Below are 16,442 nucleotides of genomic sequence, written 5' to 3' on the forward strand. Positions count from 1 at the left end.
ATGCATTCGGACCATAAGACGCACCCTGATTTTCCCCCCACTTTAGGGGGAAAAAAAGTGCGTCTTATGGTCCGAAAAATACGGTAATACACATTTCATATAAATGTCCCTTCCCTTTTAAAGTTCAAATATATGGGGGAGCATGCTTCAGTAAAATATTGCATAAAGGGCCCAGATGAAGTTTGAGCTTTTGTTTAGCAGTTGGGTTCTTGGATCAGGCTTTTTTGAAGTATATTTCAAACTTACAATGATAGTTTTCATATGTTGTACAATCATGTACAGTGTTAAATGACTAGGACATGTTTCATACCTTCTTGGGAAACCCAAGATTTTTATCTCATGAAAACAATTGTAAATTGAAAATTTCTTTTAGCAGTTAACACATCCAATATTTCTATCACTACCAGAGAAAAATATCAGGATGCATGTGCATGTTGAATGTTGGAGACAATGCAGTTAGAAGTGATCTAGGACATATGTCACGTGCTAAGACATATTTAGAAGGATCTTTGCCATTAAGTACATCATGTCTTATTTTTTTTTTTTGTTTAGAGGAACAGGAAACGTTAATCTAATATAGTGAAGTTCAACACAACATCATGACTAACATAGAACATTCAAGCCCAACATGCTGCATAATTGCAATTACAATTACCTTACATATGTTTACAGAATAACCTGATTGTGAATATTTAAACAGAGGTATGGATATTGGATCAGGCTTTTGGTTCCTTTCTGTCAGTTCAATATTCAATGGTAATCTAAAACATTTACACTTTGTTCTGATTTTACCCGATAACCACTAAGGCTATATACACATGTGCAATAAATGTCACTAGGAAACGAAAGACTAACATCTGATCAACCATTATTCAGAAATATTTTGAAAAATCGTATAGTGCATGATTTTGTACATGCTGAAATGGTACGATTGTTCAAATATAATCCACCAATAATGTACACACACAAGATATGATCGTTTGAACGATACAGGAAGTGACGTGTACCGGAGAAAGTATACTGCGGAACAATCCACGAACAGTGAACGACAGTGCACACAATAGATAGCGAACGATCGTTGCCAAAACGGATCTGCAGGACGGTTGTTCGTTTCCAGCGGCATTCCTCGTTCATCTGCGTCGTTCACCTGTTATTGTGCACTTTTTTTGTTATTGATTATCGAACGATTGGTCGTTAGTTGTTCGTTTCCATCGACAACTATTGCACATGTGTATGTAGCCTAATGCTACATTTAGGAATAATGCACCTTTCGACCTCCAATCCTGCATCTTTGGTCTGCTTCTGAGTACATCAACTAGTAAAGTTTTGTGGACATGGTGTCAGTTTTTTCTGGTCACTAGTTACTAGACCTAAACCATAGTGTACAGCTAAAAACGTCTCCAATTACCAAATAAAATATCTCATACATATTGGATCTAAGAATAAACCAATGGTTCAGATTTCTATCTAGTTGCCCCCTTGCTCACTACCCACTTCTAAAGGTGCATTCAGTGTAAAAGTGGTAAATGGTTTCTGCCTGGTTTACATTGCTGCTATAAAAGATTTTATCCAACTGAATGTACAATGAATTTTCATAATTAGCATTATAATATCACATTTTACAGTTTTGGCTGAAAGCAGAGCTTCAGAGTTAGATTATGACTTAGAGACAAGAGATGTTTTGTAATGTTTCATACAAGGCCATTGAAGAATTTTGCTTGTGTCTGCAATACTGTTCTTTATCTTACATGCATATTTGTGGCCAATTAAATTAATGATTCAGACTAGCCATTTGCAATACTTTTTTTCTTTTTTAATGAGAATTACTAGATGCTAGTTGTAGAAAAACACCTCTGTAATGGTTGTTCAGCTTTTTTTTTCATGATAAGAGTAACATATTATCTGAAATTGAGTAAAAATTGTGAAGAGTTTATTATTACATCACAAGAAATCATTTAATACTGGATCCTTTCCCAAGAAAGCCCTGAGTCACATCTGCAACTACCCTGCATGGGATGAGACGCAGAGGTATAATAAACTGTTTTTATGTACATTTCTCACTTCCAATTGTGAAGCAGGCCATCTGGGAGTCCATACTCTGGCCAAGAGTGATTATATCAAGGTTCTAAATCAATCTATTGACAAATTCTCCATTGAAGGGAATCCACTTTAACATCCAACACATACCAGCATTTTTTGGCTACTCAATCTCCTTAGTTTATCAGAGGAAAATAACGATTCTCAATACTCCACTTATGCTGGAAGAACTTTCAATGGCAGTAACAGATACCATAACAATATGGCTCCTGGCACAAATGGCCTTCCCCCAAAAATCTATAGGAAATTTGGGATGGTGCTTAGGCCAGAACTTCCAATAATATTTAATGAAGGATAGGGACCTATAGGGACTGAGTTTACCATCCTATTTTCTTAACGAGATGCTTACCAGCCACTTCGCTAAAGGTTTTCTTAATATTATTCATCCAAACCAGCCTAACTTTATTTTTCCTAGATCTACATTTACCAATATTGGATGCCTTTTTCTGAATTTGCAGATGAAGCCCCTAAATGTGGGCCATTTTATTACTTTGATTCAGCCATTATGCAGAGCTCAGTGCAGGCAACATTACACTCTCTTATTTTTCCCCTGGAGTTTGGACTTCAGCAGAGTTGTCTACTTAGCTATCAGCAGTAGCTATCAGACCCCCATTAGAGAATTCTGTCATGGGCATAGAGAAGATAAACTGGCACTGTTTGCAAATGATACCTTTTTGTTTTGGGGCAATACTCACAATATTCCTGCCCTCCCTTACCAAATGTGCATCTTCAATTAAAATAGCCTTTTCGTTTTTATATTTTTGGGCCTCACTAAATGCAGTAATACACTATTACTAATCCCTCTGCTATGCTTGATAAGGATTAAAATGATTTGGGTACCCAAATTATTGAACATTCCTCATAATTCTCCAGCATAACTGATTTAAAAATGGTTTAAACAGATTAGCTTCCTTTTTTGAGATTTAATTTTTAGGAAAAAACACCTAAACATAATTGTATCTACTTTCTGTCCAAATATGTGGGAAGTCTGGTGGTCGCTGATGCTCATGCTCATGCTCGTACTTACACATTTCTTTTTCCTTCACAAGCCGTAATAATTTGAATTTAGATGTTTTAAGCTCTCTTGCTGCTGGAGGGAAGTGATGCATACCATTAATAGGGTCTTTCATGTTGTGTTATCTTGTGTTCTAGCCTGTGTTCTGGAATATCTAGATTCTTTCTCTTCAGATATGCATGACCCAGTTTTCAGACTCCTTATCGTAGCCTGAAAACGTATTACCCAAAAGTGAATATCCTGTAATCTTCCTCCTTAGCAGGAGTGGAAAAAACTATTTATTATTACTTTAATGATGGGGAAACTTAGTTTTCAACATAAGGGCATGCCACAAATATTCTCAAAATTATGGGAACCTTAGTTGTCTTCATCAGGGCTTTCACCATTGTCCCTTGTAGATTACTACACTTTATTCCCTAGCTCAGAAGAAGGCAATGAAATGTACTATTTACAGTGTGATGACTCAGAAGGCACATATTCCGATGGCCTATTTTGTAGTTGAAACATACGTATCCATGTATTTTCTCTCAATTGATAACTATGTCAGGTTCCAGTGCCTGTACTTTTACTAGTGTAAATTCCTAGAGATTCTATGTCGATCTGGTTATTTGTATGCTGTGAGATCGCCCGTAGCAACGGGTCAAAATACAGCAGTGAATCAGAAGACAGCAGACTCCAAAGCTGCAGTTCAAACAGGCTTCTGCCTGTTTATTTATTAGCACTTTCACAAAAACAATAAATAGTAGCCCAGCCGGGCAACTGGCCACCTCCAGTCCCTAGCTCACTAACACAAACACTATCTCAGTATCAGTACTGTTTATTCACAGCTTTGTAGTCCTGTGTGGACATTGGCTCTCACTCAGCCTGAACCCCTCTCTGATCACCGCCAGCCTGCAATACAGTGGATGATCACATGCAGGTCCAAATTTACCCAATCAGAATTGGGTTGGGCCAAGGAACCCACCCTTTCCATTCCATGGCCGGTTCCAGGGCCCTAAAGTTCTAAAGATCAAAAAGATCAAAACATCCTCACTTTTTTTTCCCTGGAGCCTTTATTACATTTTCCTGACACTTTTCTAACATTATTGACAATCTGTCACAGTGCCTATTAACCTTGTTTTACTATTGGTAAAATGTTTTGTTCCTTCCTAAACTACAAAACCTAATAAAAAAGATTGAATCATAAAAAAACATAATTCCTGTATGCACAAGCAAATATCATACCCACTTTGATGTCAGGCAAAAGTGGAAATAGAAGACTGGAAAAATAAACAATGCATTAATAAAGTTTATCTGATGGTTATTTTATGGATTCATTTGAACATCAATAGGACAGAAATATCACTGTCACAGTGTAGAGCACTGTTCTATACAGTATACTACTGTCCATGAATGTATACAGAAAGCTTAAGATGCTTTAGGGTTGAGATTTTTTATTTGGACATGAATGAATGAATACATTTGCTAGGGAAAAAGTCTCAACTATTTAAATAAATCGTCTCCCACTGACTTGTTCAAATCCATCACATACAGTGTCACTAAATGTAATGAAGTGTATATACATACACCATCTGTATAAACTGCAGATATGACTGCAGACATACATCTGATGAAGAAATAAAACACATATAAAGTCTTCTATATAAACATGAACATTTGTAGAAGCCGTAGCTGAAAATTTGTAGTAAATATACATTGTTTTACAATACATAATAATTCAAACGTATACTTATTTATACTTAAACCCATTTACTAACAAATAAGCCTTCAAAATCATAAATATCAAATGCATATGTATCCACTAAACTGTCCTGACAACTGTTCTAAAGGAAACCCCATTTAGCAAAAAGTATGGATACAATCAATATTGTACAAAATATTTCAGAGCAACAGATGGAATAATAGGAAAGAGGAATACAAGGTTTATTTATTAGAACACATTGGGTATTATTAAAGTGTACACTGTTATAGAGTTATAATCATCACACAAAAAAAGGCATAATCAAGTAGGATAAGGGGACAAAGATTTTTTTTTCATAAAAACAGTGTTTCTTAATGAGTGACAATCAGAGGCTATGCAAAATATCTTACTATATAAACTATTTCAGCTCTTGTACTTATGTATCACTTGTGGTTCAAAGCTATTATCACATTTTTTTATAGGCCTGTTCATTTGACGATACATGCATTGCTTTTCTTTTAACTTTTTTTAGTCAGGCTCTCAATTGGCACTTTTGTAAACTATAGACAAAAATACATAAAAACATGTATTTTCTATTTTTTTCGGTGTTAAGTTAATCTAAAAATTATCTCATTTTGGATGACATTAAATGATATTTGTTGCACAAAGCATGGCAAAGCTAATAATAATAGGATTTTGTAAACAAATATATATAGATGTTTACTATGTGGCACTAAAAACATTACAAACAAAACAAATATAAATATATATATATATATATATATATATATATATATATATATATATATATATTTATAGATAATTAGTATTGGTAAAGAAAATGATTAAGGAGATAGTTGGAGTTAGTTAGGGGTTGATTAAAGGTAAATAAAGGTTAACACTTGGTTAAATAGGATACATTTTATCCTACTTGCCATGTTATATGCTGATCTTGGTAAGTAATAGGCTACCAGGTGATCATGCATTACCATTATACATTGGACAATATGAAATATCCATGTCAAAATGACACAATCTTTATCATTATGTGACAATTCTATTTAACTGAGCATCACCATAATATGGAAGTACCTACTTCCCTTATTGACAGGTGGTCACCTTAAGAAAGGAGCATAGATGGGAAGTGGATCCACTCTGCAATGTAGCAGAACATTTATATGATATTTAAATAAACCTTTAGTAGTTTACTGAGCAGAAGAATGGTCAAATTGTTGACAGCAGATTGGCAACATTTGATCTTTCTGATCTAATCGTTCCAATTACAGAATTAGATTAACAAACTGACTCTTCAGTTTGCCCTCATAAATTGAAATTAGTGATTTGAAAAAAAAAAAAAATAATTTACCACATTTTGAGAATCAAGGCTATGGAGTGTTTGTAAGATTATATTTTTGTGACCAAGCATTTCTCTTTATCAACAGGAAACGGAAACATTAACTTCCCAATTCAGATGGTGGCACAGAAAATGCCTAATGAATCTGACTTTTCAGCATTGATCACTACTATCGACTCATCCACCGGCTTCTGACTGCACAATGTACTCCAAACCAATATATGTTTCTTCTATGTAGAAAAAGAAACAATATGCTTGTTATAGTAAGAGCACTGATGTCAAAATGGACAGCTGCACTGGTGTGTTCTTCACTAATGGCACTTAAGCCTTCTACAGAGGTTTATTGTAGGAAAAAGAATCATGTCAATAACAATGGATACGTACAAGTGACATATGTAATTGACTTGGTTTATGATATGGTATCCCTTGAACCCTACCCACTGAAATTAAGGTATGCAATGTTATGTTTACCTCTACCTGCTGCAAAGGACAATATATCACTTCTAAACAGTGTTATGTTCAGGTAATTATTTTATTATCCTGAATTATGGAAGAATATATTACTACATAAAGACATAGCTAAGATATCTTAGTGTCAATAATTGCATATTACATAGTCACACACTGGTATTGTACTGTTGTACTGTCGTCAATTTCCTTTAAGGAAAAGTAAAATCTGCACACGTGCATATACGTACCGAACTAAACCCACCGGTTTAACTGTACACCCAATGAAAGCTCAAGATAGAAATGATCAATACATTTTATTAAATCATCAAACATAACAATGTTGTTTCATCTCTGTAATTTACCTACCTACTAGCCCAAAATTATATATGCTACATTCAAAGCATACCTCCTGATGACTGCCACAAACTTTTCAAGCTCTCATATGGCTGATGTCCTTGCAGATCACATGTGCAGCAATGTGCAGTAAATGAAGATCTAAATAGAGGATAACATGGCATGGTCATTGGCTTTGAAGAACAGGTGGGTTTAGTTCAACTTTATTTTTTTGTGTCGCAATGTCACAATATACAGAGTACATTTAGATAAGCCAGAAACATGTTTTTTAAACAATTGAACCTTTACCATGTAAACTCCTTTATATTTGCTCCATAGTCTCCCAATATATACAAAAAATTATCAGAAAAAAAACAGAATTTTGAAGAGAGATTGTATCAATAGTGATTGGGTAGGTTACATATTTTCTCTGATTGGTAAAGCTTTTGCCCAGATAAGCTGGTTCCCAAGTTCACAACAAAGCTCTTTCCCTGGCCCTCTGCATAAGCTTATACACAAAAGGTAGAATGAGACAACCATCAATGTTTATGTATCCACTGGATGAAACAGATGTCTAACAATGAGCAGTGTGCCAGCATGTTTGACACCCTCTATGGTCTGTTATTGAGAGATTAAATATCTGAGCTGTACACTCATGCTGTATTAGGCATTTAGAAAATTGTAAATGCTGAGGATCAGAACACCAATTTGGCAAAATGTATATTTTAGAACCAGGTCAGAAATGGTAGCTTACATAATCTCTAAGTAAAAGATAAATGTTTAAGTCTTTATATAGTCACATGCGCCATTAAATTATGCACAAAATTAATTTTACAATACTCAATGTGAGTTTTGTTTTGCAATATAATAATATTATGGACCCTGACACAGATGGTAGATGTTACTTTATTAGGTCAATTGTTTTGTCTTTATGCACTATTTTACTAATGACATATTCCCTTTAAAGTGGACCAGTGGGTGAACATGTGAATAAGAAATGGGTGTTTTGTTATTACATTTCATGGAATTAATGTATAAAAAAGTGTTTTTTTTTTACCAGATATTAACAATTAATGAAGTTTAAAATTTGACAGATAGCCATATTTGTTAAAAATTGTGTTCTCTTAACTGTATATCCATGGAACCATTTTTTTTCAATTTTACATTAAAATAAATGTCCATGGATACGTCAACAGTTTTTAAACTGAGGATAAAAGCTTTACCCGCATGTACATGTAGAAGGTTTGCAAAGAAATAAAAAATAAATACACAGATTGCTATTCTTACATGTATTAACACAATATTGTTTTTAGAGTACAATAGTATCTCACAAAAGGGATCCTCTAAAGTTCCTAGAGGCCAGCTTTCATCCACAGCTGTAGATTTAGCCTAAATTGGATTCCATATTTAAATAAGAAAAATAACCCTAATTAATTGTACTCCCTTTAACAATCCTCAATCTGAAAAACTTGTCTGGCTGCCTTTTTTAGCAAATATAAACCAATTTAAATACTTCTTAAATCACAACTAACATTTCAGTGTCCAAATATCAAATCTATTGATATCGCAGGTTAGTTATTTATTAATCATGATCATGATTAATGATGATGATCATGCTTTCTATGATCAATAAAATAGTTTTTAAAGCTGAAAGCTGGGCACAACTAACTTACCTTTTTTAACTTTGTCAAAGTCCATCATCTCTAAAAGATTCCTTCATTCAGCAACTATTTGGAGTTGTATGGGGTTATCCAGTATTTCCCCTCCCAGAAGCTGAGGAAGCTTTGTCCCCTAAAAACAAGAAGTGAGGAAAGAAGTGTTACTTTTTTAGTTTTAACTTTTGGTGTTAACTGTTACTTCTTCTTTAGAAATAAAAATAAAATGTAATGTAATAAAAATAAAATAAAATGTAATTATGAAACAGTTGTGCCGCTAGGGAGCACATGACAAGTGTAAAGGGGGATAATAAAGTCATCTTACGTCTGCCGGCCAGCCAACCAGACAGTCCCGTTACCCATCAACCCTTTAAGAATACAAAAAGACCTGTCTTTGATATATCTGGCCAAAGTAGCCTTTTATTAACAAAATAAAAATAATTAATAACGTTTTTTCATTACTAAATCGACAACAATAAACACAATATAACAAATACATTCAAAATATTCATTTTATTTAGTTTTTTGATGGTCCATGACAGTACCATTGCATCCCTAAATGTCACCTGGATATTCCTGCACTCTACAATTAGGCCCCCAGCTGTTAACACACCGGCTCAGGGACAACACGCAGGTATCCCACCAATCCCACCGGGCCTCACTACAACCCAGTGTTTCAAAACCCCACTATCATTGACAACCAAAAAAACCCTTGCTTGCCATGACAAAACAACACCATCCCAACCTAAACTACAGGGATTATATACCACTGTCCACTGACCCCACCTAATTACTTACTCCACCCATCACCCCATACTGCTTAACCAATCACCTACCTTAACTCATTCTCTCCTGACCTCCCCCCTTCCCCCTGTCATGTGGCCCTCCGCCTATTTTCCTTTGTTCTCTGCTCTGGGCCATTTTAACACTAGCTGTGACAATTCAAACCATTATTTTCTAGGGATCACTGACAGACACTCACTTTTCTCCATTATCATCCATCCATGCAGTACAGCTTGGTAGCGTAGCAGTATCATAGCAGTAATTAGCAGACACAAGTAAAATTGGCTGATATTGGGCATTGCCCAAATTCCAGTGAAATTGACTGATTTTAGAGCCAAATTTTGCTTTTGCTTAAGGAATGGCATTGTAGTCAACTGATACAAAAATTAAGAAAGCATACTTTTTTTTTTGTTTGTTTGTTTTTTAAGGATATGAAGGTATTTTAAAAGCTTTCATGTGTCCTTTTGTTTGTGTTTGTATATTTATTTATGGGTGCAGGTTGTAAGCTCAGGTGCTTAAAAAGTTGCTTAAAAATTTTAAAGACAGATTTTCTTAAACAGTTGAATACACCAAAAGTTAAGGTAAAAGTGAAAAAGTTATGTACTATATTTTTAAAGATTTAGGTCTTAAACTCAATTTTTTGCTATTTTCTAGCAAACATGACACATGACAATAAAAGAGCAACAAAAACATACCCAAAATACTTGGCGTGCCTTCAAAAATAGGAAACATTTGGGGTCATTTCAGACTTTTTTACTAAGCGCTTACACTTGCTCCCAACTGCTTCCATTCTATTGAAAAGGAGCAGATATGAACCATGTTAGTGCACATATTTGCATGGGGCTGTGGTGGATTGTGGTGCAGATACTAAAAGCAACAAGTTGCTTTTGATTGAATGCTTTTCCTCTGGAAGAAGAACCGCACCTTAATCTCACTCAACTGCAAACTTTGCGGGTTGACACCATGTAGCAAGCTCAGTTATGATCCCAACCTCTGTTGTTGTCTATTTACATTTCTTTTCAGACTTCGCTTTTTTTCTATGTAAAAATAAAAATGTAAAAATACTCAAAAGTCTAAGCATGGGACTTTATTTCATCACAACATAATTGATCCGGATCAAAAATCATGATTACATATAATGCCATAATGGAAAAAAAACATACAAATAAATGTTTTTAAAGACAGATACTTTTTTTTTATTCTTTTGTATATTTTGTTTAGACACTAGGAAAAATAGAGCAAAAATAGCAGTTTGCACTTTTAGAGCATACTTGGATTTCTGGCCCTGCATTTCTTAAGCTTAAAGAATTCCCTTGAAGCTAATTACAAAGTTTATTGATGAATTGATGAATTACTGTTCTTTACAACACTAAATTGATATAATATGAAATACAAGTTTACAAAAACATGTGCAGCAAGTTCATTGATAGCCATACTGAACCCTTAAAATCACTCCAAAGAATCAAAACATTGTTTAATACAATATAGTTGCCAGAAAAATCATTACAGTGATTTGGGTCAATAGGGTTAAAAAGTAGTGAAAATTAGGGGCCCCACAAAATTTTAGCCTAATGTTGTAACCCTTGTTTATCAAAGGTATTGTATTATTTTTGGCCTCCCTTGCAATAGAGAAAGAAGAGTTTGACAATGACTTTACAAGCTGTATCCAAAGCAGGCATGAACACTGAGATTTTGTATGCTCAGCTTTATGCCAGATGCACAATTTTAACAAGGTTTGTTCTTACTAGTGCCTGAGGCAGCATATGAAATTTGTTCTCCCAGCCTGTGCTTCAAATCTACCTCCACATCACAACATTGTACACACCTTTCCTCAGTACTTTGACTAAAGAAGGCAGTTGTGAAACCTAAGGAAAAGTTCTGAGTCTAAAAACTGACCACGTGAGAAAAATTTCACTTAATTTAAAATATTAAAAGTATATACTGTATACAGCCAAATAATCAAGCCCTTGCTGTCTTTTAATGTTATCCAGGGTTTTATTCAAGAGAGATCCCTTTACTTATTGTTCCAGTAAAAGATGGCGAGGTGGTGTTTTGTAAATGTCCTTTAGAAACTAATGCCTGATCTATTAAAGCTCTTCAACAATGAAGAAGATAGACTATCATGGGAGAACCTGGGTGATCTAGCAAACCCAAATCAGGGCCATAATATTTATCACACTGTAACCTTGATATAGCTTCTACCACAATATCACAAATACTAATACAGTATCTGCTGTAAGGACATTTGAGAACTGCTTGTACATAAATATAAAAATAGGATACCATCTTGTGTTTCTTGTGCTCCTCAAAACTCAAAAACACTAGAGGCATGAGCCAGTTTAATTACTCAGTACACACAAGTTCTAAGCAAAATAACGAATTCCATTTACATTTAATTCTTACGATATTATCTAAGGATATATTAAGGATAAATGTTGTCTGTTGGCTAATACTGCAGGACATATGACTTTTGTACACTTTCCTCAAAACATTTTGTCCACATTAAAAACCTAGACATTTGTGGTCACTGAGTCAGTACTGAGATGCAGAACTGTATACAAAAGCACAATAACTATGAATGTAAGGTACAAGCATTTTATCTTTTAAAATCTTTGAGTTCTTCTTGGCAGAATTCATCACAAATTACACAATGGATCATTCCTATTCAAATCAATACCAAGGGATTTCAAAGCTAAACTTAAAGCTTTTCCCATAATTTGGAAAGCACGTAATAATGTTTTTCATAATGAGAGAAAATACGGAGTGTAGAATAAAAATATACTTTCGCAGAGTTATTTTCTTTGGCCTTAGAACTCCCTTAACAGTTATTTCTGTTCAACTTCTGGCTGCAAAATTAAACATAGCGTTCCAGCGTTCTTTGACAAATGGCATCGGATCAATTAAGAAAAGTTGCAGTACTATATAGCAACAACACCACACTAATTTCTGTTTTCAAAAAAATACTAAACAGAAAAAATACACTTAGTGTATGATTTCTGAAAGAAAACTAAATGATCCAAGAATGTATTTTACTCTTTATTGTTAAAATTGTAACTTTACTGTTACAATGTGAATGGAAATGGTATTCAGATAAAAGCAAATATTATCTTAACTCGAAACCTGTTATTTAAAGCAGAACTAAACTCTAGAAATAAAAAAAAAAACAGGCAATGTCTTTTCTGCAATAAAATAACCTTACCTGCCTGATCACAACGTTTTAAATTCAATCACCCATCACCCTTCTGTTGTAGGCTCTGTCATCTTTTTTCTTCTTCTCGATTTTGATAAGAAGTGAACAGTGATCAGATAGGTAAGTAGGTAAAGTAAAAGTGGAACTTAAACTTTGCATAGATGTTCTGAAGGAACTTTCTTAACTGACAAATAGGGCTTTAAATAAGAATAAAATTTGGTTGATTGTAAGCGGAACTAAACTCTGCTACACTCACCTTTCCACATTTTAAAGCAGGGTGTTGCATCTTCTTCCTTTTTCTCTTCTTAGATATGATCTACGGCAAGCACAGGGGAAGTCAGGATTTCTGGCAATCAGCATGCACAGCTTAGTGTTTTTTACAGTTCCCCGGAGAAATCAGAGAGGTAAGAGTGCTTATTCCAGAAGGGACATAACCTGGCCCTTTCTGCAATATTGCCCTGCCTGATGAAACTTTGTTCCGCTTTAAAGAGTGGACAGGTCTTCCAGGTACCTGTTTAAATGGATGACCATTAGTACTTTATCATTTTACCAGTCCTAAGCTATCATTAGGTACTTGACTTCTGAACCTCAGAGTGTATGTTGCCAACTGAGACAATGTTTCCAAGTTAGGGGTGAAGGGGATGCGCATGGTCAGATTTATTGTTTCAAAATTGAGTATTAAATTACAGGAGAGCTTGTTTATAACCATTGGTCTGGGAAGAAGGAAAGCTAAGGGAACACAATATTTCTAAGCGTCCTGACTTGGGTAGCTCGTATCCTGCCCTTCAACCTTCCCCCCCTTTACCCCAATACAAACCTTTTCCTTCTCCTTGCCAGCCCAACTCCCCCCTCCCTTTCCAATAAAAACTCCACACCTGTATGCATTTAAAATTGGCTGGCAAGCAGCCGTTTATTTAACAAAATTTAACCATTTAACAATACCATGAATTAACTTTTCATGTAAACAATTAAGATACCAAACAAACAAACCAACAAACAAATAAATAAATTTAAATAAATTTAAATAACATTTAAACAACATTTAAAGGAACATTTAACATATATATAGCTAACACTTTTAACATTAACCCTTAACTAACCAATCTATCACCCAAAACCACTAGGTTGCCGGTCCGGAAGGCAAAGTCCGCCACCACCACTTTTTCTTGATCACAAACCATCATACCATTCTGGCCCCCTAGCAGCACAGCACCACCTCAGGGGCCTCCAACATTCCACCTAACCGAAGGGGAGGGTGGTTCACCACCACCGCCCCCCCCCCCCAACCATAATTAAACCAGACTCTTACCTTCCACCAACCTCAACCGCCCCCACGCACCTAAAATAACAGGGCGGGTGGGTGGGAATTTCTTTCTTTCAAAAAATGTGCTGAGGTTCTGTTACCCATTCCTTTTATCTTCTACACTCCTCCCCTTAAACTTTTGACTCCTGGTTCTACTCCGACCCTCCCTTCCACTGAAATCTAATCTCACACCTGCTCCCCCCCCTTTCTGACGAGCAGCACGTGCACCCTGTCATGTAGCCCCTTGCATATTCCCTGCTGCGGGCCTCTCTATATATTTGTTAGGTAGTGTTCTAAGTTGAAGTATTTTTTCACTAGCAGAAAATGCAGAAAAAACACCCGACACCACTACTTTGCTATTTCTCCTGTTTTATTAGTAAACCCAGGATCCAGCTGGTAATACAATCTTGGTTTTAGACTGAGGGTAAGGGGATTACTAAAATGGGTATTTTTGCTCAAACTTGGAGAGATTTCTAATTAAATAAAACTGAGTTTAAGTAAGAGATTACATATCCTGTTTTTTTTTTTTCACATTGTAAAATATTGAGGGAGATAAAATGTCACAATACATTACACAGCTCATGTAAAAATACGTACATATATATAGAATAGTCACATTGGACCACAAGTGCCTAATGATACTGCAAAACATATAGCCAACAATAGTCTTAAGTAGGTTAGGCAAACTTAGCAGAAAATAATTCCAAAATTCTCACAATTAATTTTAAAGCTAAGCTTTATGAATTGACATACAAGTTTTACCATATTAATATGCAAATATTTAAAAATATCACAAAATTGCTTTGTGTATTTTCTCTGGATGTTGCAAATGATTTTAATAATAAAATTAAAAAAAATAAGGCAAGCTAATACTGGTCTACCTATATAACAAAATGCATTTTCATTTAATTACCATTCTAGACAAAAGGTCAAAGGAAAGTAATAGAGATTGGCATCTCACTGGCAATATCTGTTGTAGGTATGTGGAAAACAGATACTGTGACTGGAGTAATAAGTACTTTTGAAGTAAAGTGTAAATAAATTAATTCACTGAAATTTTAAACCAAAAATGAAAAAAATTAATTTTGTACTTTATTAGCAATATCACTCACTAAAAAAGTCCTTGCATGTGATTGGATTATTGGATATTCTTTTAGAGTGCATTTTTTTTTATCATTCACTAATCTAAGTGAATTTTGGTATCCCCTGCAGACTGACAATTTACTAAGTGAATGACCTAAAGTCCTTTAGTAAACTTACCCACAAATGTCCATTTTACAATATTAAAACTTGTGTTGTTCACAAGACTGAGAGCAGTGATCATATTCCCCTGCTGCTAAATCAATATTAACTTGGTTCACCTTCTTCATGCAAGTGTTTCTAAAGCAAAGCTACTTAGCAAAGATACTTTTCCACACATGGGAAGCTCTAAATGTAAAATCTCTAGTATATCCCTCTATTACCATGCAACACATTACAGATGAATCCCCCAAACAATGTGAAGCCTTAAATTGTGTGTATGTGTGTAACAGCAACAAACTATCTTTTATAGTCCAAAAAGGATACCTAAACATATTGTATAACTCATTTGAAAAACTAAGGTCAATTGTAAATGATGGTTTTAAAATGCTTTCTCCTATTCTTGAAGGTGATAATATATATAATTGTCAAACAATCTTTTTTTTTTGAAGAATGATTCTTAAAGATTATATTCTTCATTTACTAGGAAAAGGGAGAATCAAAAGATACAAAGGATCATTGAGGTTTCATTCTGACCATAGATAATGTGTTATTTCCATAAAATTTGAACAAGTTTTCAGGTCAGAAATATTTCAGAACTTGCTTTCTTAGTAAAATTTAAGTGTTTGCTTATTCACTCTTTCATTCTTCCATAGAAAAGTTGGCAGCTTATCATAGTTTAGTTAGGTAAATCTTTTTCGTATCAAAGACTTAAAATGCTATTTGCCAGAATATGTTTGCAACAATATTGGAAAAGGTTTTTACAGAACATTGCTTGCTTTGTTTTTGCATTCTTTAATGCATCAGATTTCCCACATAATGTGAACAAAAACCTTGGGTAACATGAAGGCAGCTTCCATTTATGCACATCTGTTTCGCATATTTTCTTTATTGTAATCTTTCTTGAATTTATTTACCATTTACTACAAATATATATTTTTATATGTTCTTTTTCTGCACAGTTATTGATGTGTATTACCTTTATGCCAATAAAACAGTGTTTTGTTATTTGTAAAGTTATTGATATGTGCATGGTGGTGATCTATACTGTGTGAGAAAAGCATGTATTTCAATAATTATAAGACAAGCATCCCTGGTATTATCTACAGTTTGATAAAAGTTTCCAGTGAGTTAGCAGCTAAATGTATAAAACATTTAAGCATGTGTACAAATCTGCTTGTATAAAATACATTTTTAAAATGTCACCATATACAGGAACAGTCAATTTTGTTGTATGGAATTCGTATGTTTTAACAAAAAATATATAGCAGTCCTAGAGCTCTAGGATGTAACTATGCCTAGGCTAAGATGATTAGGGCCTCTTTCAGGCTGCATTGTTGTA

General features: G+C 34.5%; 1 protein-coding gene across 1 annotated transcript in view; it reads left to right on the plus strand.

Annotated features, from left to right (window-relative positions):
• CXCL12 (C-X-C motif chemokine ligand 12) overlaps nucleotides 1-16,120 on the plus strand; it is a 54,115-nt gene extending 37,995 nt beyond the window's left edge. Inside the window, exon 4 of the mRNA XM_072424241.1 lies at nucleotides 6,236-16,120. Within this exon, the coding sequence (XP_072280342.1) occupies nucleotides 6,236-6,251 (16 nt within the window). The 3' untranslated portion in view covers nucleotides 6,252-16,120. The remainder of the gene's footprint in view (nucleotides 1-6,235) is intronic.
• The last annotated feature ends 322 nt before the right edge of the window (nucleotides 16,121-16,442 follow it).

Source organism: Pyxicephalus adspersus, chromosome 10 (assembly GCF_032062135.1).
Source record: "Pyxicephalus adspersus chromosome 10, UCB_Pads_2.0, whole genome shotgun sequence".
NCBI lineage: Eukaryota > Metazoa > Chordata > Amphibia > Anura > Pyxicephalidae > Pyxicephalus > Pyxicephalus adspersus.